This window comes from Scyliorhinus torazame, chromosome 15, assembly GCF_047496885.1.
Source record: "Scyliorhinus torazame isolate Kashiwa2021f chromosome 15, sScyTor2.1, whole genome shotgun sequence".
NCBI lineage: Eukaryota > Metazoa > Chordata > Chondrichthyes > Carcharhiniformes > Scyliorhinidae > Scyliorhinus > Scyliorhinus torazame.
This window is the reverse complement of record NC_092721.1, coordinates 78237930-78260772: the sequence shown is the minus strand read 5'-3', so window position 1 is coordinate 78260772 and position 22843 is coordinate 78237930. Positions and strand designations below refer to the sequence as shown.

Here is a 22843-nt window from a genome sequence, read left to right as displayed (position 1 = left end):
TTTTATAGTTGAAGATGTGGGAGAGGATAATTCATAATGTTTGCTAGATGTCTGCAACCTGGCTGATAACATTTCTGCCTCTTGCTCCTATCAGCCAAAGCCATTTAATAATTGACTGTACAGCTGACTACTACAGCAGGTGTGATAAGTCAAGATCACTGTCATTTATTAGTAACATGCAGCAAAGATATCAGATTGATGGAAAATAGATTGTGTTTGAAAATTAATTTGTGCTTTTGCTGTACCTCTAAGATTTAAAGATTTGAGATAAGACTCAAAGCATAGCAGTTTGAAAACGGAAAGGTTTTGTTGTATTAATGGCAGTTGGTGCTCTCACTTCTTTATTGTGTTCATCCTACCTGCCTTACTTGACATGTAAATGCTAATCAGTTTATTAAAGATGCATTCTCTTTCACTGGCATCATTCCCCCCAGAGCAAAATTTGCTAAAGGGGAAAAACATGATTTCTAAATTGGGAGCATCAGGTTTATGCCATCAATCCTCTGCTTAACTGGTAATATTTATGTGCCTCTTTGCCCAAGTGACATTTCCTGTAATTTCTGTCAACTTTACTTTACATCCCTGCTACCTGCATACTGTTTGCCCCAAATTTCTTTACACAGTTAATTTTCAAAGCCTACTCAACTTCTATTCTGCAACTTAATTCCCCTTCATATATTTTTTCCCACTGCAGAAAATCAGAAGGCACAACTGGAAAGGTCACGTTCTGGCCAGAATATCCACTTGAGTGCAGCAAGAATTCCAAGTGGCAAGGAACTCAGTTATGAAACAGAGGCTCATTCATTTACTACAAGGAGTAAAGCTGTCAGGAAAAGAGAGGGGCATGCTGTTCTGGACGTAAGGGAGAAGGAGATGGGAACTGTTATTTCCACACCTGAGGGTGATGCTGTTCCTGAAGTAGAAGCGCTACTGGCTAGGTTACGTGCTCTGTAGGTTCGAGGTTAACATGGAGGTCTAACCCAATACTTACAAGCTGCAGAAATGTTAAAGCTGTTTTAACATATTCCAGTGAATACTATTGGATGCAAATTTCCAAAGAATTGGGAGAAGCACTTTGTGATTTTAAAGATAAACCTGTAACAAAAAAAATGAGGTTAAGGTACAGAAGCTATTTCTCAATACTAGCAAAGCAGCAGGAATCCAGAATCTGCTTTGTGTGCTGCATTTATTTGCCCCATTTCTATTGGAAATCTGCTTATCCAAATTGACTTCCCTCTGCTTTGCTGTTTACACAATAGCTTATCCCTAAATCAGGTTATATATGCATCAAAAGTTTTCAATTCACAATGTAACACATGCAGTGCCTTTGCAGAAAATCAGCAGGGTTTCAAATCAGACTATTTGTATGACTACTTCTCCGATGCTTCTTATTTTAAATAATTCCTACACCATCACTACAAAGAAAATTTTGATTCTACCACCACAGTGAATTCTTTGCCAATGTATTTTAATTCATAACAGCTGCAAATTAGATATGGAACTAACTTGGTCTTTGCCATTGAATAAGATTATTTTTATTGTTCACACTGCTACCATTTTGATTTACAATGGAAGGCAATTTGTGTTTTTAACAGTACTGAAACAAACATTCAACAATAGAAACTCAGTACCAAATATATCTTATTTTCTTACCAAACTATCACAATACTAATTCTACTCCAGTGGAATGTATGCTGACCAAATATTGCACAGTAGAAAATTGCTTATGTACCAAAGAATATCATAACCTGCTTTTTAAAACATAAACCGCATATATTATTTCTAAAACTATGTGGTTTTCCCTAAAAAGTTTCTGTATGTACATAAACGTGCATATTATACATTCTTTGTATTCGTTATTATATTGATTGATTGTTGGACAGAAGTTTATTTTGGATTTTTCCAGGGCTTTTATCCTCCGTGTGCTCCAGTCAGATAGAGTGAAAGATGTTGCTTAGCATCATTGTATAAACACTTTTGGCATCAATTATAATTTAACGTATAATATTTACAAGGTAATTTGTTGCCTATATTTTCACAGCATTCTCAGTTTTGTGCTACATGTACATATGCATATGCAGACTGAATTCCAATTAATTTTCTTCTCATGTCCCTTGTTATTTTGCATAACAAGTGTATTGTTCCTCATCCCAGAATGTTGCCCATCCCTCCCTCCACTGTCAACTAATCCTGTTTTCACCACCGTCCACTTTTAAGGTGCTAATGGGAACAAAATACCTTGTAAATGGTTTTTAAAAAGTAATTGTTGATCAAATAATGCATGGGGGATAGGAATAAAAGTCCATTTTGGCTTTGGGTTTGTTTACGAGCAGTTGATATACCAGAACTAACATGGGACCACATCCATATATATATAAAACTCTGTCTGGTCATTCATTATTTTACTGGTAAATATTACCAGCAAATCAATTCATAACTTAAATCTGTTTAAAAATGTTAGTGCGTTATCTGGGAAATTATGCGATTCTTTCTGTGTTAGATGGGCATTACCAAACAAATGACTTCACATGGAAATTTTATATTATCTAAACACGCCTTACAACATATTCACGCATGTATTAAAAAGGTCCAATGTATAACATTTGTATCAATGTCACTGTGGAACAACCTAAAATGTTAAGTATGTTGCATTTTAAAATGATACCTGATGCTCTGATTTCCTGTCTCTCAATCGTAGAATAAGGAACAAGGCATATTTTGTAGGGTTGAAATATTTCTATAATAAAAATGTGAATTATACAGAAACATTTGTTCCTTTTTACAGATTGATTGCAAAAAAATCATAAACCAGAATTGTTTTTGGATTAAGGGGAGATTTGAGGAAAAACATTTTCACCCAGATGGTGGTAGGAATCTGGAACTCACTGCCCAAAAGGGTGGTAGAGGTGGGAACCCTCACAACATTTAAGAAGTATTTAGGTACGCACTTGAAATGATACAGCATGCCAAGCTATGGACTAAATGCTGGAAAATGGGATTAGAATGGATTGGTGTTTGATGACCTGCGCAGATGTGATGGGCTGAAGGGCCTCTTTCTGTTCTGTAAAATTCTATGACCCTGAGTTCCAGTTATTCAAACCAAGGCACACACCATCCTCACTTGGAACTATATTGCCGTTCTTTCGCTGTCACTAGGTCAAAATCCTGGAACTCGCTTAATCTGTGATACACACATTGCATGAAGGAATACATTGTCAAAAAATCCAAATCATCAAGTTACATTAAGGATCAATTACATATAATTTTGCTCCCATGGTTGCTTCTGGTTAAATAAGTTTGATATTTGCAATGGCGTTAGACTATTTCAGCCATTAATAGCAAACAAAGTCATAGTTATAATTGTGCATTTCAATTTTATAAAGTTAATACATGTTGTGACCTACAGTTTCAGATAAATGTTTGTGCTGTTTTGAGTAACTAGGCATGGTACAGCCTAATGCATGGTTAGAGCACTGTCAGTATTGCTGAAGACATAGGAACTGACAGAGCAAAGAGGTATATTGCAAGGTGTAGGGTTTTGAGGTATAAAACCCTTTTAATTTAAACAAACTTTAAGGTCCAAATTATTGACTCTTAAAACTAGGGTCTTCAGTAATGCTTGATCTACAGCGTATGAAAGACTAGTATTTGTGAATTAAACAGAATTTATTGAGTAAAATGTCTATATTTAACAAAAAACATTGAAGACAGCTCGGATACTCTATCCACAAAGGTCCAGGATTCCTTGAATGCTAACAGCACTGGCAAACTCTGTTTCCTTCTGCCTCTGAAGTAATGATGAACTGTCTCAGAAAAAGTATACCATTGAAACTATGGTAAAACTGCCAACGAGTGCACCAATTCCCTAACTTTTACCCCACAACTCACTATCCAGCACTCAGCGATTTGGAAATGGTCCAAATTCAATCCTATTGGCCATTGAATTCAAATCATCTCATGTTACCCCACCTTTGCAACCCCAGCTTTAAGGGTTGTTAAATGAGACACAGTTTCCTCAGTTACTTCCACAGACTCTAGAAGAAAACATTTCATGACAAACAAGTGGCATACTTCCTCTTGATTCCAAACAGTCATAAATAGAGTCACATTCAAACCCAAGCCCAACGCTGAAGTTATTAACTTCAAAAATTAAGAGCACTTCAATTGGTTTTAAAACTGGAGAAATAAACAGTCTGATAAGGGTGAATTAGAGTCTGAACTTATGCCAAATCAGATGCTAATCGAGAAACTGACTTTTTAAAAAGTTCTCAAAGCAATGAGCAATCTGAAGGAGTGAGAGTCCACACTTGCATACGCTTTTTAGACAAAAGAGGGTTGCTTGGAAGTCATTAACTATTATCATATCATTAAAAGGATACTTATACTGATATTGAAGAACATAAATAAGAGCAGGAATCGGCTATGCAGCCCTTGGCATCATCTCTGCCTTTCAGTAAGTTCATGGCTGAACTTCTATAGCTCCCCTTGCTTTTGTCCCTTTATCCTTTGATTCCTTCAGTGCCCCAAAATCAAGCAATCTCGGTCTTAAATGCATTAATTGACAGTACAACCATAGCCCTGAGGAGTAGAGGATTACAAAATGATTCACAGCTCAACGAGTGATGAAATTTCCCTTTGTTACAGTCCTTACTGACCAACTACTTATTGTGAAGCTAAGACACTTAGTTCTCTAGTTTGGGCAGCACGGTAGCATTGTAGTTAGCACAATTGCTTCACAGCTCCAGGGTCCCAGGTTCGATTCCTGGCTTGGGTCACTGTCTGTGTGGAGTCTGCACATTCTCCCCGTGTGTGCGTGGGTTTCCTCCGGGGAGCTCCGGTTTCCTCCCACAGTCCAAAGATGTGCGGGTTAGGTGGATTGGTCATGCTAAATTGTCCTTAGTTCCAAAATTGCCCTTAGTGTTGGGTGGGGTTACTGGGTAATGGGGATAGGTGGGGTTACTGGGTAATGGGGATAGGGTGGAGGTGTGGGCTTGGGTAGGGTGCTCTTTCTAAGAGCCCAGTGCAGACTCGATGGGCCGAATGGCCTCCTTCTGCACTGTAAATTCTGTGATTCTAGACTCCCTAGCTATTGGAAGAATTCTCACAGCATCTACCCTGGCACGTCTTCTGCTAATTTTATATGTTTCAATGACACCTTTACTTCTGCTAAAGTCCAGAGAATAGAGACCCGTTCTATTTCACCTCTTCTCGGGACAAGCCCCTCATCCCAGGAAACAATTGCGCCCAAGAGAAGTACCCTTTCTCAGGTGAGCAAACCAAAACTGTACACAGCACAGCAGATGTGACCTTACCAAAGAACATGAGCACAGACACATGAAATAGGAGCAGGGATAGGCTTTATGGCCCCTCAATTCTGCCTATAATAAGATCATTACTAATCTTCAACCCCAACTCTACTTTCTCATCCTTACCCTGTCTGGCCTACCTGTGACCCCAGACCCACAGCAATGTGGTTGACTCTTAACTGCCACCTGAAATGGCCTAGCAAGCCACCTGGTTGCATCAAACGTCTGAAGAAAAATCAAATGAGACGGGATAGATCATCTGGCATTGATCTCACAACAAAGGTGCGTTTAGCCCAGTCAAACCTGCAAAGTCCTCCCCACTAACATCTGGGTACTTCTGACAAAATTGAAACAGCTACCTGGCAGACATCAGGATAGAGCCAGCAGATTTGGTGACAGTCATGTACAGTTGGAAGGGAGTGGTCCTGGGAGTCCTCAACATTGACTGTGGACCCCATGAACTCTTTTTTAAAATAAATTTAGAGTACGCATTTTTTTTTCCAATTAAGGGGCAGTTTAGCGTGGCCAATCCACCTACCCTGCCCATCTTTTTGGGTCGTGGGGGTGAGACCCACACAGACACTGGGAGAATAGGCAAACTCCACACGGACAGTGACCCGGGGCCACGATTGAATCCTGGTCCTCGGCACCATGAGTCAGCAGTGCTAACCACTGCACCACCGTGCTGCCCTCCCCATGAACTCTCATTAATTCAGATCAAACATGATCAAGGAAAGCTGCTGATTACCACTTATCACCTTCCTTCAGCTGAGGAATTACTGCTCCCTGTTGAACATCACTAGAAAGAGGCACAGAGCAAGGACACAGATGTACTCTGGGTAAGAATATCAGTGGTCATCACCAAGAGTATCTCGGTAGCACCAGTACCAACTGAACTGGTTAAGTCCTGAACGACATCTCATAATCTGGGCACGCAGGAATGTTGAAAGAACCAGTAAGAGATGAAGGATAATAACTAGGGGACACAGCTGGACAGAGCTCTTTTTGTCACTACCTGTGATCAAATGGTAGATTGCCTGGGCTCAGTTCCACATAGCAATCTTACAAGTTCTCGCAGCTTTGGGGAGTCCATGTTGCACACTTCCCACTTGTCCTGGGTTTTGGATAAAGGATGCAATTTTCCAGGTCTAGAATCTTGAGATGTTTAATGGATGAGTCAGAGTCCCTTTTGCCCTTTGCAGGCATCCAGTTTCCATGGGCCAGAGCTCTGCCTTGAAATGTAAAGGGTGTTGGTGCAGTTATTTGGAATTTTATTCTGCAGTCACCAGGGGCATTGGCGTATATTTAATGATAACGAGGTCCCTGCTGATTTTCTGAAGGCTAGAAATTCCTCTGGTATGAGTTACAGATAGTCAGGCATGTCAGGGTAAAACCTTTATTCATTTTTGGAGAAACACTTTATAAAGTAACCAGGCTGATGTCGATGTATAGAAATTTTCCTTCCTGTCTCCTGGACAGGACATGAATCATCACAGTCCAAGGACAGTGCTGAAGGAGTTCCCCAGCGTGCAGCGTGGTGTCCTTGGCCCCAACCATCTTAACCGCTTCATTAATGACCTCCGTCCAACTTAAGGTCAGAAGTGGGATGGTCATTGATGATTGCACAGTGTTCAGTATTGTTCGTAATTCTTCACATACTGAAGCTCTTCATGCTTGCATGCAGCAAGGCCTGGACAACAATCGGGTTTGTGCTGCTAATTGGCAAGTAACATTCATGCCACAGATTTGCCAGGCAATGATCACCACCAGCAAGAGCGAATTGAACTATCTCACCTTAACATTCAACTGCATTACCGTCAATGAACCCCCATCATCAACACCCTGGGGGTTTGACCAAAATTTTAATGAACCAGGTATATAAATACTGTGACGACAAGAGCAAATCAAAGGCTTGGAATTCCACAGTGAGAGACTCGCGTCCTGACTTCCCAAAGTCTATCCACAATCTGTAAGGCACAAGTCAGTTGATTAAATACACTCCACTACCTGGATAATTGCATTTTCACCAGCAGTTCAGAAGCTTGAGACTATCCAGGACAAAGCATCTTGCTTATTTGACACCCAATCCACCACCATAAACATTCATAGGAACAGGATTAGGGCATTCAGCCTGTCTAGCCTTCTCAGCCATTTAATTAAATCATGGCTGGTCATTACCTCAATGCCACTTTCCCAAGCTATCTCCATATGATGTCTATTGATGTCTTGAACACATTTAACAATTGAGCTTCCATAGCCATCTGGGGCAGATAATTCCATAGATTCACCACATTCTGAGTGAAGAAATTTTGCCTCATCTCAGTCTTAAATGGCCTGCCCCTGATTCTGAGATGATGTCCCCTGGCTCTAGACTCACCAGCCAGGGGAAAGATTCTATATGCATCCACACTGTCACTACCCTGTCAGAATCTTGTAACTCCCAATGAGGTCACCTCTCATTCTTCATCACTAGAGGATATAGGCCCTGTTTTCCCAATCTCTCCTGATCAGAAAATCCTGCCATTCCAGGGATTAGTCTGGTGAAGCTCTGTTACACTCCCTGTATGGCAAGTATATCCTTCCTTAGATCAGGAGAACAAAACTGTCCAGAATACTCCAGGAGTGGTCTCACCATGACTTTACACAATTGCAGAAACACGGGCTGGATTCTCCACCACGGGATGCTCTATTGTGCCGGCAGCCCGGGGGTTTCCCTTGCCCCACAATGGGAAACTCCATTGACCGGCTGGGGTAACGGAGCATCCCGCCGGCGGGGTAAAGCAGAAATGTGACAAGGCGGAGAATCCAACCCCTCACCTTTACTTTAGAACTAAAATCCCTTTGCAATGATGGCCAACATAGCTATTGCCTTCCTTAGTGTTATTGCACCTGTATACTGGATTTTCGTGGCTCGTGAACAAGGACACTCGGGTCTGTTGGACACTCCTCAACCTCAATATTCTTTCTGTTTTTTCTATCGAAGTGGGTAACTTCACATTTATTCTCATTGTATTCCATCTTCCATGTTCTTACCCATTCACTTAGCCTGTCTAAGTCCCCTTGAAGCCCTCTTGCATCTTCCTCACAACTCACATTCCCACCTAGTTCTGTTTCATCAACAAGTTTGAACATATTGCAATCAGTCCACACATCCAAATCATTTGTATAGAATGTAAACAGCTGTACTCCACTAGTAACAGCCTGGCATCCTGACAATGGCTCGTTTATTCTTACTCTCTGTTTTCTGTCTATTAACCAATTCTCAATCCATACTAATATATCAGCCCCATATGCTCTAATTTTGTTAGCTAACCTCCTGTGTATGGCCTTATCAAAAGCCTTCTGAAAATCCAAATGCATCATATCCACTGGTTCACTTTTATCTATGCTGCAAAAAGCATCCTCAATAAACTCCAACAGGTTTGTCAACCATTCATAAATCCATGTTAGTTGTGTTTTCATGTTTGGTCCCTAATTGGAACAAGGCCACTAAAGAGATTGATCATATCACGCATTGATGATATCATTGATAATTTGGGCAGTCTATTCCAGCAGCCTGTGAGAAAGCACCCTTCCAATAAAGCTCTTGTGTTGTTTGTACCACAAATGAGCTATTTGCATGGTCCTGCCGGGTTTAGACAGGAAGCGTGGCTGGCTTACTGGGAAACCCCTTATAGCGGCAGGAATGCTCAGCATTGCAATGGGTCTAGCGCCGGCGGCCCACCATTTTATGTCTGATCGGGAACCCCAATACCGGCATCAGGTAATAGAGAATCTATCCCAAGACCTAAAATGCAATGGTGAATGCAGCGAGAATGAAACCACAAGGGGAGAGATGCAGGGCCTGACAGAGGCACTCAACAATCTGGAGAAGATGACTTCCGGGTGCGGCGATGACCAGCTGAGTCGCACGTTTCGGCAGCTCCCGGTGAAACGGACTTTTGGGCTCTTGATAGGAGCCCCAACGGCAATTTTCACGGCTAAAAACACTGTGCGGTAAACCAGAAGGGAATCCCCCCTGGATACGGATGGAAAAAGGAGGAGAAAGTGGCCGGATTGCAGTGGATCCTTTAGAACAGCGGCAAGGAAGGCAAGCAAAAACCAAGATGGCGTCGGAAGGTGGCAGTTTAACATGGGGCCCTGAACAACAAGAGTTCTTGAAATGCTGTGTGGAAGAGCTCAAAAAGGAAATGAAGAAAGAGCTGTTGGCCCCGATGCTACAGGCGATCGAAGGGCTAAAGGAGGAACAAAAGACCCAGGAGCGGGAGCTTCGGGTCGTGAAGGCAAAGGCAGCCGAGAATGAGGACGACGTACAGGGCCTGGTGGTGAAGACGGAGACGCATGAGGCACATCAGAAACGATGTGTGGAAAGGTTGGAGGCACTGGAGAACAACGCAAGGAGGAACAACCTGAGGATTCTTGGTCTTCCTGAAGGTGCGGAGGGAGCGGACGTCGGGGCATATGTGAGCACGATGCTGCACTCGTTAATGGGAGCGGAGGCCCCGGCGGGTCCGTTGGAGGTGGAGGGAGCATACCGAGTGATGGCGCGAGGGCCGAGAGCAGGAGAAATTCCCAGAGCCATAGTGGTGAGATTCCTCCGTTTTAAGGATAGAGAAATGGTCCTTAGATGGGCAAAGAAAACTCGGAGCAGTAAATGGGAGAACGCGGTGATCCGCGTTTATCAAGACTGGAGTGCGGAGGTGGCGAGAAGGAGGGCGAGCTTTAATCGGGCCAAGGCGGTGCTTCATAAAAAGAAGATAAAATTTGGAATGCTGCAACCGGCAAGACTGTGGGTCACATATCGAGGGAGGCACCACTACTTTGAGACGGCGGATGAAGCGTGGACTTTTATTGTGGAAGAAAAACTGGAATGAGCGGGTTATTAAAAAGAACGTTTGAACAGAGTGGTGGGGCGAATGTGGGGGGCAAAGAGGGGGGTTAAAAAGGGGGGAAAGAGGAGTTTTATGTACTAATCCTGCGATGTGGTAACTTTTCTCTCTCCCACAGGTGGTGATGGGGGGAGGAGGGGAGGTGGAGGAGATGGGGCGTTGGCCATTGGGGGCGGGGCCAAGGGAGAAGCGCGGGCTTGGTTCCCGCGCTATGATAATCATGGCGGGAATAGAGAAGCAGGAAGGAGGGGGCGTCGCACGGTGCGAGCTGAGGTCACGGGGGGAAGCCGAGGTCGGCCAGAGTTTGCTGACTTCTGGGAGCAACATGGGGGGAGTAATTACGCTAGCGGGGGATCTAGCGGGGGGGGGGGTGGGAGGGGGGAATTACTGGGTTGCTGCTGCTGGGGAGAGGGGGGAGCTGGTATGGGAGGGGATGGGCGGGGGGGCACCACCTGGGGGAGATACAGCTGCGTGGGAACCGGGTGAGGAGCTGGAAAAAGGTGATGGCTAATCGACAAGGGGGGGGGTTAGAAGTCCTCCAACCCGGCTGATCACGTGGAACGTGAGAGGGCTGAACGGGCCGATAAAGAGGGCACGGGTACTCGCACACCTTAAGAAACTTAAGGCAGATGTGGTTATGTTACAGGAAACGCACCTGAAACTGATAGACCAGGTTAGGCTACGCAAAGGATGGGTGGGGCAGGTGTTCCATTCGGGGCTAGATGCGAAAAACAGGGGGGTGGCTATATTAGTGGGGAAGCGGGTAATGTTCGAGGCAAAGACTATAGTGGCGGATAACGGGGGCAGATACGTGATGGTGAGTGGCAAACTACAGGGTGAGACGGTGGTTTTGGTAAACGTTTGCCCTTGGTGTTGGGTGAGGTGTTGAGTTTGGGTAGGGTGCTCTTTCCAAGAGCCGGTGCAGACTCAGGGGGCCGAATGGCCTCCTTCTGCACTGTAAATTCAATGATAATCTATGATTAATCTAGAAAAAGGTTCGGCACAACATCGTGGGCCCAAGGGCCTGTTCTGTGCTGTATTTTCTATGTTCTATGTTCTATGTATATGCCCCAAACTGGGATGATGCCAATTTTATGAGGCGGATGCTAGGACGCATTCCGGACCTAGAGATGGGAAAGTTGATAATGGGGGGAGATTTTAATACGGTGTTGGAACCAGGGCTGGATAGGTCGAAGTCCAGGACTGGAAGGAGGCCGGCAGCAGCCAAGGTACTTAAAGATTTTATGGAGCAGATGGGAGGTGTAGACCCGTGGAGATTTAGCAGACCTAGGAGTAAGGAGTTCTCGTTTTTCTCCTATGTCCATAAAGTCTACTCGCGAATAGACTTTTTTGTGCTGGGAAGGGCGTTGATCCCGAAGGTGAGGGGAACGGAGTATACGGCTATAGCCATTTCGGATCACGCTCCACACTGGGTAGACTTGGAGATAGGGGAGGAAACAGGAGGGCGCCCACCCTGGAGAATGGACATGGGACTAATGGCAGATGAGGGTGTGTGTCTAAGGGTGAGGGGGTGCATTGAAAAGTACTTGGAACTCAATGATAATGGGGAGGTCCAGGTGGGAGTGGTCTGGGAGGCGTTGAAGGCGGTGGTTAGAGGGGAGCTGATATCAATAAGGGCACATAAAGGGAAGCAGGAGAGTAAGGAACGGGAGCAGTTGCTGCAAGAACTTTTGAGGGTGGACAGACAATATGCGGAAGCACCGGAGGAGGGACTGTACAGGGAAAGGCAAAGGCTACATGTAGAATTTGACTTGCTGACTACGGGCACTGCAGAGGCACAATGGAGGAAGGCACAGGGTGTACAGTACGAATATGGGGAGAAGGCGAGCAGGTTGCTGGCACACCAATTGAGGAAAAGGGGAGCAGCGAGGGAAATAGGGGGAGTGAGGGATGAGGAAGGAGAGATGGAGCGGGGAGCGGAGAGAGTGAATGGAGTGTTCAAGACATTTTATAAAAAATTATATGAAGCTCAACCCCCGGATGGGAGGGAGAGAATGATGGGCTTCTTGGATCGGCTGGAATTTCCCAAGGTGGAAGAGCAGGAAAGGGTGGGACTGGGAGCACAGATCGAGGTAGAAGAAGTGGTGAAAGGAATTAGCAGCATGCAGGCGGGAAAGGCCCCGGGACCGGATGGATTCCCAGTTGAATTCTATAGAAAATATGTGGACTTGCTCGCCCCGGTATTGACGAGGACCTTTAATGAGGCAAAGGAAAGGGGACAACTGCCCCCGACTATGTCTGAAGCAACGATATCGCTTCTCTTAAAGAAGGAAAAGGACCCGCTACAATGCGGGTCCTATAGACCTATTTCCCTCCTAAATGTAGATGCCAAGATCCTGGCCAAGGTAATGGCAATGAGAATAGAGGAATGTGTCCCGGGGGTGGTCCACGAGGACCAAACTGGGTTTGTGAAGGGGAGACAGCTGAACACGAATATACGGAGGCTGTGAGGGGTAATGATGATGGCCCCACCAGAGGGGGAAACGGAGATAGTAGTGGCGATGGATGCCGAGAAAGCATTTGATAGAGTGGAGTGGGATTATTTGTGGGAGGTGTTGAGGAGATTTGGTTTTGGAGAGGGGTATGTTAGATGGGTGCTGCTGTTGTATAGGGCCCCAATGGCGAGCGTGGTCACGAATGGACGGGGATCTGCATATTTTCGGCTTCATAGAGGGACAAGGCAGGGATGCCCTCTGTCCCCATTATTGTTTGCACTGGCGATTGAGCCCCTGGCGATAGCGTTGAGGGGTTCCAAGAAGTGGAGGGGCGTACTTAGAGGAGGAGAAGAACACCGGGTATCTTTGTATGCGGACGATTTGCTACTATACGTGGCAGACCCGGCGGAGGGGATGCCAGAAATAATGCGGATACTTGGGGAGTTTGGGGATTTTTCAGGGTATAAATTGAACATGGGGAAAAGTGAGTTGTTTGTGGTGCATCCAGGGGAGCAGAGTAGAGAAATAGAGGACCTACCGTTGAGGAAGGTAACAAGGGACTTTCGTTACCTGGGGATCCAGATAGCCAAGAATTGGGGCACATTGCATAGATTAAATTTAACGCGGTCGGTGGAACAAATGGAGGAGGATTTCAAGAGATGGGATATGGTATCCCTGTCACTGGCAGGGAGGGTGCAGGCGGTTAAGATGGTGGTCCTCCCGAGATTCCTCTTTGTGTTTCAGTGCCTCCCTGTGGTGATCACGAAGGCTTTTTTTAAAAGGATTGAAAAGAGCATCATGGGTTTTGTGTGGGCCGGGAAGACCCCGAGAGTGAGGAAGGGATTCTTACAGCGTAGCAGGGATAGGGGGGGGCTGGCACTACCGAGCCTAAGTGAGTATTATTGGGCCGCTAATATTTCAATGGTGAGTAAGTGGATGGGAGAGGAGGAGGGAGCGGCGTGGAAGAGATTAGAGAGGGCGTCCTGTAGGGGGACTAGCCTACAGGCTATGGTGACAGCCCCATTGCCGTTCTCACCGAGGAACTACACCACAAGCCCGGTGGTGGTGGCTACACTGAAGATTTGGGGACAGTGGAGACGGCATAGCGGAAAGACTGGAGCCTTGGGGGGGGGGTCCCCGATAAGAAACAACCATAGGTTTGCCCCGGGGGGAATGGATGGGGGATATGGAATGTGGCAAAGAGCAGCAATAACGCAACTGAAAGATCTGTTTGTGGATGGGAAGTTCGCGAGTCTGGGAGCGCTGACCGAGAAATATGGGTTGCCCCAAGGGAATGCATTCAGGTATATGCAACTGAGGGCTTTTGCGAGGCAACAGGTGAGGGAATTCCCGCAGCTCCGGACACAAGAGGTGCAGGACAGAGTGATCTCAAAGACAAGGGTGGGGGATGGTAAGGTGTCAGATATATATAGGGAAATGAGGGACGAAGGGGAGACTATGGTAGATGAACTAAAAGGGAAATGGGAAGAAGAGCTGGGGGAGGAGATCGAGGAGGGGCTGTGGGCAGATGCCCTGAGCAGGGTAAACTCGTCGTCCTCGTGTGCCAGGCTAAGCCTGATTCAGTTTAAGGTATTACACAGGGTGCATATGACTGGAGCACGGCTCAGTAAATTTTTTGGGGTGGAGGATAGGTGTGCGAGGTGCTCGAGAAGCCCAGCGAATCATACCCATATGTTTTGGTCATGCCCGACACTACAGGGGTTTTGGATGGGGGTGACAAAGGTGCTTTCAAAAGTAGTAGGGGTCCGGGGCGAACCAAGCTGAGGGTTGGCTATATTTAGGGTTGCACAAGAGCCGGGAGTGCAGGAGGCGAGAGAGGCCGATGTTTTGGCCTTTGCGTCCCTAGTAGCCCGGCGCAGGATATTGCTAATGTGGAAAGAAGCCAAGCCCCCGGGGGTGGAGACCTGGATAAATGACATGGCGGGGTTTATAAAGCTAGAGCGGATTAAGTTCGTCCTAAGGGGGTCGGCTCAAGGGTTCACCAGGCAGTGGCAACCGTTCGTCAAATACCTCGCAGAAAGATAGATGGAATGGAAAAAAGAAGGCAGCAGCAGCAGCCCAGGATCGGGGGGGGGGGAGGAGGAGGAACCAGAAGGACTCTCAGGGTTGTGAATATATACTGTATAATATGTATAGGTCGTTGCTACAGATAATTATATATTGGACTGTTAAATTATATTTTTGGAGAGTGTTACTTGTGATAAGGCAGTTGCCAATTAGGGCTAGTTTTCATTTTTGTTATTTATTATTGATTCATTCATTTTTTGTTTATAAAATAGGTCATTGTTATTTGTGTTGTTATAATATTGTGTAAAGGATGCACAATGTACTGTGTTGGTTGACCAAAAATTTTCAATAAAATATTTACAAAAAAAAACAATCTGGCGAAGGTGTCGCAGAGGCTTTGCCACGAGATTCAGAGAAAGGGAACCCTGCTATGCAGCCTGGAGGGGCAGCAGTTGGTAATCAAAAAGCAGATTGACAATCTGGAGCAAGAACTAAAGAACTAGCCTCTGAAGTGAAAGATCTGGAAAAGCAACCGAATCAGGTTTGTGACATGAGAACAGGGCTAAACACCTTAGGCTGGATTCGTCGTTCCTGAGGCTAAGTGTCGATGTCAAAGTGGATCCGTGGTGTTTTACGACAGGAAGATCGGTGCAAAACCCTCACCGATTCCCGAACCATTGGGGGGCTAGAACCAGTGCCGCGTGAAACACCCGCGGAACGCGCAGAAAACGCTTGGAGGACTTCCGGGTGCGGCGATGACCAGCTACGTCGCACGTTTCGGCAGCTCCTGGTGGAAAGGACTTTTGGGCTCTTAATAGGAGCCCCAACGGCAATTTTAACGGCTAAAAGCACTGTGCGGTAAACCAGAAGGGAATCCCCCCTGGACACGGATGGAAAAAGGAGAGGAAAGTGCCGGATTGCGGTGGATCCTCTAGAGCAGCGGCCAGGAAGGCAGGCACAAAGCAAGATGGCGTCGGAAGGAGGCAGTTTAATATGGGGCCCTGACCAACAAGAGTTCCTGCGGCGTTGCGTGGAAGAACTTAAAAAGGAGATGAAGAAGGAGCTGCTGGCCCCGATATTACAGGCGATTGAAGGGCTAAAGGAGGAGCAAAAGACCCAGGAGCAGGAGCTTCGGGTCGTGAAGGCAAAGGCTGCTGAGAATGAGGACGACATACAGGGCCTGGTGGTGAAGACAGAGATGCACGAGGCACTACACAAAAGGTGTGTGGAAAGGCTGGAGGTGCTGAAGAATAATGCGAGGAGGAAGAATTTAAGGATTCTTGGTCTTCCCGAAGGTGCAGAAGGGGCGGACGTCGGGGCACATGTGAGCACGATGCTGCACTCGTTAATGGGATCGGAGGCCCCGACGGGCCCGTTGGAGGTGGAGGAAGCCTATCGAGTTATGGCGCGAAGACCGAGGGCTGGAGAAATTCCTCGAGCCATAGTGGTGAGATTTCACCGATATAAGGACAAAGAGATGGTCCTCAGATGGGCAAAGAAAACTTGGAGCAGTAGGTGGGAGAACGCGGTGATCCGCATATATCAAGATTGGAGTGCGGAGGTGGCGAGAAGGAGGGCAAGCTTTAATCGGGCCAAGGCGGTGCTGCACAAAAGGAAGGTTAAATTTGGAATGCTGCAGCTGGCAAGACTGTGGGTCACACATCAAGGGAAACACCACTACTTTGAAACGGCAGAAGAGGCATGGACATTTATTGTCGAGGAGAAACTGGAATAAGCGGGCTAGAAAAAGAACGTTTGGGACAAAGTGGTGGGGCGAATATGTGGGGTGAAGAGGGGGAAAAGGGGGAAGAGATGATTTCCCAAGTTGTCAATCCTGCGACCCTGTAACTTTTCTCTCTTCCCCATGTCGTGGGGGAGGGGGGGAGGGAGGATGAGGAGCTGGGGGCGCCGGCCATTGGGGGCGGGGCCAAATGGGAAGCGCGGGCTTTGTTCCCGCGCTATGGTAGTCATGGCAGGAACAGGGAAGCAGGAAGGAGGAGGCCTCGCACAGTGGGAGCCGAGGTCACTGGGGGAAGCCGAGGTCGGCCAGAGTTTGCTGACTTCTGGGAGCAACTTGGGGGGTGCAATTACGCTAGTGAGGGATCTAGCGGGGGGGGGGGGTGGGGGGGTGGGGGGTTAACTGGGTTGCTGCTGCTGGGGAGAAGGGGGAGCTGGTATGGGGTGGGGTGGTCGGGGCGGGAGGGTGCCGTTGGGGGGAGATACGGCTACGTGGGAACCGGGTGAGGAGCTGGATTGAAAAAGGAGATGGCTAGTCGACAAGGGGGGGTGGGTAAAGAGCCCCCCAACCCGGCTGATCACGTGGAATGTGGGAGGGCTGAACGGGCCGATAAAGAGGGCACGGGTACTCGCACACCTAAAGAAACTCAAGGCAGATGTGGTTATGCTTCAGGAGACGCATCTGAAGCTGATAGACCAGGTCAGACTACGCAAAGGATGGGTGGGGCAGGTGTTTCATTCGGGGCTAGACGCAAAAAACAGGGGGGTGGCTATACTAGTGGGGAAGCGGGTAATGTTTGAGGCAAAGACTATAGTGGCGGATAGTGGGGGCAGATACGTGATGGTGAGTGGCAAATTGCAAGGGGAGGCGGTGGTCTTTGTGAACGTATATGCCCCGAACTGGGATGACGCCAACTTTATGAGGCGTATGTTAGGACGTATCCCAGACCTAGAGGTGGGGAAGTTGGTAATGGGTGGAGATTTTAACACGGTGCTGGACCCAGGGCTGGACAGATCGAGGCCCAGGACCGGAAGGAGGCCGGCTGCAGCTAGGGTGCTTAAGGACTTTATGGAGCAGATGGGAGGAGTCGACCCCTGGAAATTTAGTAGACCTAGGAGTAAGGAGTTTTCGTTTTTCTCCTATGTCCACAAAGTTTATTCACGGATAGACTTTTTTGTTTTGGGAAGGGCACTGTTCCCAAAGGTGACGGGGACGGAGTACATGGCTATAGCTATTTCGGATCACGCTCCACATTGGGTGGACCTGGAGATAGGGGAGGAAAAAGAACAGCACCCACCCTGGAGAATGGACATGGGATTATTGGCAGATGAGGGGGTGTGTTTAAGGGTGAGGGGGTGTATTGAAAGGTACTTGGAACTCAATGATAATGGGGAGGTTCAGGTGGGAGTGGTCTGGGAGGCGCTGAAGGCAGTGGTTAGAGGGGAGCTGATATCTATTAGGGCACATAAAGGAAAGCAGGAGGGTAGGGAAAGGGAGCGGTTGTTGAAAGAACTTCTGAGGGTGGACAGACAATATGCGGAGGCACCGGAGGAGGGACTGTACAGGGAAAGGCAAAGGCTACATGTAGAATTTGACTTGTTGACTACGGGTAATGCAGAGGCACAATGGAGGAAGGCACAGGGTGTACAGTACGAATATGGGGAGAAGGCGAGCAGGTTGCTGGCCCACCAATTGAGGAAAAGGGGAGCAGCGAGGGAGATAGGGGGGGTGAGAGATGAGGAGGGAGAGATGGAGCGGGGAGCAGAGAGAGTGAATGGAGTGTTCAAGGCATTTTATGAAAGATTATACGAAGCTCAGCCCCCGGATGGGAAGGAGAGAATGATGTGCTTTCTGGATCAGCTGGAATTTCCTAAGGTGGAGGAGCAGGAGAGGGCGGGACTGGGAGCACAGATTGAGACGGAGAAAGTAGTGAAAGGGATTGGGAGCATGCAGGCGGGGAAGGCCCCGGGACCAGACGGATTCCCAGTTGAATTCTATAGGAAATATATGGACTTGCTGGCCCCGCTACTGATGAGAACCTTTAATGAGGCGAGGGAAAGGGGGCAGCTGCCCCCGACTATGTCAGAGGCAACGATATCGCTCCTCCTAAAGAAGGAAAAAGACCCGCTGCAATGCGGGTCCTATAGGCCTATTTCCCTCCTGAATGTGGACGCTAAGATTCTGGCCAAGGTAATGGCAACGAGGATAGAGGATTGTGTCCCGGGGGTGGTCCATGAGGACCAAACTGGGTTTGTGAAGGGGAGACAGCTAAATACAAATATACGGAGGCTGCTAGTGGTAATGATGATGCCCCCACCAGAGGGGGAAGCGGAGATAGTGGTGGCGATGGATGCCGAGAAAGCATTTGATAGAGTGGAGTGGGATTATTTGTGGGAGGTGCTGAGGAGATTTGGCTTTGGAGATGGGTATATCAGATGGGTACAGTTGCTGTATAGGGCCCCGATGGTGAGCGTGGTCACGAATGGACGGGGGTCTGATTATTTTCGGCTCCATAGAGGGACGAGGCAGGGATGTCCTCTGTCCCCGTTATTGTTTGCACTGGCGATTGAGCCCCTGGCCATAGCATTGAGGGGTTCCAGGAAGTGGAGGGGAGTACTCAGGGGAGGAGGAGAACACCGGGTATTTCTGTATGCGGATGATTTGTTGCTATATGTGGCGGACCCGGCGGAGGGGATGCCAGAGATAATGCGGATACTTGGGGAGTTTGGGGATTTTTCAGGGTATAAATTGAACATGGGGAAAAGTGAGTTGTTTGTGGTGCATCCAGGGGAGCAGAGCAGAGAAATAGAGGATTTACCATTGAGGAAGGTAACAAGGGACTTTCGGTATTTGGGGATCCAGATAGCCAAGAATTGGGGTACATTACATAGGCTTAATTTAACGCGGTTGGTGGAACAGATGGAGGAGGACTTTAAGAGATGGGACATGGTGTCCCTGTCACTGGCATGGAGGGTGCAGGCGGTCAAAATGGTGGTCCTCCCGAGGTTCCTCTTTGTGTTTCAGTGCCTCCCTGTGGTGATCACGAAGGCTTTTTTTAAAAGGATTGAAAAGAGCATCATGGGTTTTGTGTGGGCCGGGAAGACCCCGAGAGTGAGGAAGGGATTCTTACAGCGTAGCAGGGATAGGGGGGGGCTGGCACTACCGAGCCTAAGTGAGTATTATTGGGCCGCTAATATTTCAATGGTGAGTAAGTGGATGGGAGAGGAGGAGGGAGCGGCGTGGAAGAGATTAGAGAGGGCGTCCTGTAGGGGGACTAGCCTACAGGCTATGGTGACAGCCCCATTGCCGTTCTCACCGAGGAACTACACCACAAGCCCGGTGGTGGTGGCTACACTGAAGATTTGGGGACAGTGGAGACGGCATAGCGGAAAGACTGGAGCCTTGGGGGGGGGGTCCCCGATAAGAAACAACCATAGGTTTGCCCCGGGGGGAATGGATGGGGGATATGGAATGTGGCAAAGAGCAGCAATAACGCAACTGAAAGATCTGTTTGTGGATGGGAAGTTCGCGAGTCTGGGAGCGCTGACCGAGAAATATGGGTTGCCCCAAGGGAATGCATTCAGGTATATGCAACTGAGGGCTTTTGCGAGGCAACAGGTGAGGGAATTCCCGCAGCTCCGGACACAAGAGGTGCAGGACAGAGTGATCTCAAAGACAAGGGTGGGGGATGGTAAGGTGTCAGATATATATAGGGAAATGAGGGACGAAGGGGAGACTATGGTAGATGAACTAAAAGGGAAATGGGAAGAAGAGCTGGGGGAGGAGATCGAGGAGGGGCTGTGGGCAGATGCCCTGAGCAGGGTAAACTCGTCGTCCTCGTGTGCCAGGCTAAGCCTGATTCAGTTTAAGGTATTACACAGGGTGCATATGACTGGAGCACGGCTCAGTAAATTTTTTGGGGTGGAGGATAGGTGTGCGAGGTGCTCGAGAAGCCCAGCGAATCATACCCATATGTTTTGGTCATGCCCGACACTACAGGGGTTTTGGATGGGGGTGACAAAGGTGCTTTCAAAAGTAGTAGGGGTCCGGGGCGAACCAAGCTGAGGGTTGGCTATATTTAGGGTTGCACAAGAGCCGGGAGTGCAGGAGGCGAGAGAGGCCGATGTTTTGGCCTTTGCGTCCCTAGTAGCCCGGCGCAGGATATTGCTAATGTGGAAAGAAGCCAAGCCCCCGGGGGTGGAGACCTGGATAAATGACATGGCGGGGTTTATAAAGCTAGAGCGGATTAAGTTCGTCCTAAGGGGGTCGGCTCAAGGGTTCACCAGGCAGTGGCAACCGTTCGTCAAATACCTCGCAGAAAGATAGATGGAATGGAAAAAAGAAGGCAGCAGCAGCAGCCCAGGATCGGGGGGGGGGGAGGAGGAGGAACCAGAAGGACTCTCAGGGTTGTGAATATATACTGTATAATATGTATAGGTCGTTGCTACAGATAATTATATATTGGACTGTTAAATTATATTTTTGGAGAGTGTTACTTGTGATAAGGCAGTTGCCAATTAGGGCTAGTTTTCATTTTTGTTATTTATTATTGATTCATTCATTTTTTGTTTATAAAATAGGTCATTGTTATTTGTGTTGTTATAATATTGTGTAAAGGATGCACAATGTACTGTGTTGGTTGACCAAAAATTTTCAATAAAATATTTACAAAAAAAAACAATCTGGCGAAGGTGTCGCAGAGGCTTTGCCACGAGATTCAGAGAAAGGGAACCCTGCTATGCAGCCTGGAGGGGCAGCAGTTGGTAATCAAAAAGCAGATTGACAATCTGGAGCAAGAACTAAAGAACTAGCCTCTGAAGTGAAAGATCTGGAAAAGCAACCGAATCAGGTTTGTGACATGAGAACAGGGCTAAACACCTTAGGCTGGATTCGTCGTTCCTGAGGCTAAGTGTCGATGTCAAAGTGGATCCGTGGTGTTTTACGACAGGAAGATCGGTGCAAAACCCTCACCGATTCCCGAACCATTGGGGGGCTAGAACCAGTGCCGCGTGAAACACCCGCGGAACGCGCAGAAAACGCTTGGAGGACTTCCGGGTGCGGCGATGACCAGCTACGTCGCACGTTTCGGCAGCTCCTGGTGGAAAGGACTTTTGGGCTCTTAATAGGAGCCCCAACGGCAATTTTAACGGCTAAAAGCACTGTGCGGTAAACCAGAAGGGAATCCCCCCTGGACACGGATGGAAAAAGGAGAGGAAAGTGCCGGATTGCGGTGGATCCTCTAGAGCAGCGGCCAGGAAGGCAGGCACAAAGCAAGATGGCGTCGGAAGGAGGCAGTTTAATATGGGGCCCTGACCAACAAGAGTTCCTGCGGCGTTGCGTGGAAGAACTTAAAAAGGAGATGAAGAAGGAGCTGCTGGCCCCGATATTACAGGCGATTGAAGGGCTAAAGGAGGAGCAAAAGACCCAGGAGCAGGAGCTTCGGGTCGTGAAGGCAAAGGCTGCTGAGAATGAGGACGACATACAGGGCCTGGTGGTGAAGACAGAGATGCACGAGGCACTACACAAAAGGTGTGTGGAAAGGCTGGAGGTGCTGAAGAATAATGCGAGGAGGAAGAATTTAAGGATTCTTGGTCTTCCCGAAGGTGCAGAAGGGGCGGACGTCGGGGCACATGTGAGCACGATGCTGCACTCGTTAATGGGATCGGAGGCCCCGACGGGCCCGTTGGAGGTGGAGGAAGCCTATCGAGTTATGGCGCGAAGACCGAGGGCTGGAGAAATTCCTCGAGCCATAGTGGTGAGATTTCACCGATATAAGGACAAAGAGATGGTCCTCAGATGGGCAAAGAAAACTTGGAGCAGTAGGTGGGAGAACGCGGTGATCCGCATATATCAAGATTGGAGTGCGGAGGTGGCGAGAAGGAGGGCAAGCTTTAATCGGGCCAAGGCGGTGCTGCACAAAAGGAAGGTTAAATTTGGAATGCTGCAGCTGGCAAGACTGTGGGTCACACATCAAGGGAAACACCACTACTTTGAAACGGCAGAAGAGGCATGGACATTTATTGTCGAGGAGAAACTGGAATAAGCGGGCTAGAAAAAGAACGTTTGGGACAAAGTGGTGGGGCGAATATGTGGGGTGAAGAGGGGGAAAAGGGGGAAGAGATGATTTCCCAAGTTGTCAATCCTGCGACCCTGTAACTTTTCTCTCTTCCCCATGTCGTGGGGGAGGGGGGGAGGGAGGATGAGGAGCTGGGGGCGCCGGCCATTGGGGGCGGGGCCAAATGGGAAGCGCGGGCTTTGTTCCCGCGCTATGGTAGTCATGGCAGGAACAGGGAAGCAGGAAGGAGGAGGCCTCGCACAGTGGGAGCCGAGGTCACTGGGGGAAGCCGAGGTCGGCCAGAGTTTGCTGACTTCTGGGAGCAACTTGGGGGGTGCAATTACGCTAGTGAGGGATCTAGCGGGGGGGGG

General features: G+C 47.9%; 1 protein-coding gene across 1 annotated transcript in view; it reads left to right on the top strand.

Moving 5' to 3' along the window:
* The window catches only part of LOC140391630 (protein diaphanous homolog 3-like), an 837607-nt gene extending 834841 nt beyond the window's left edge, over positions 1 to 2766 (top strand). Inside the window, exon 28 of the mRNA XM_072476316.1 lies at positions 695 to 2766. Coding sequence (XP_072332417.1) covers positions 695 to 954 — 260 coding nt within the window. The 3' untranslated portion in view covers positions 955 to 2766. The remainder of the gene's footprint in view (positions 1 to 694) is intronic.
* Positions 2767 to 22843: the final 20077 nt, after the last annotated feature.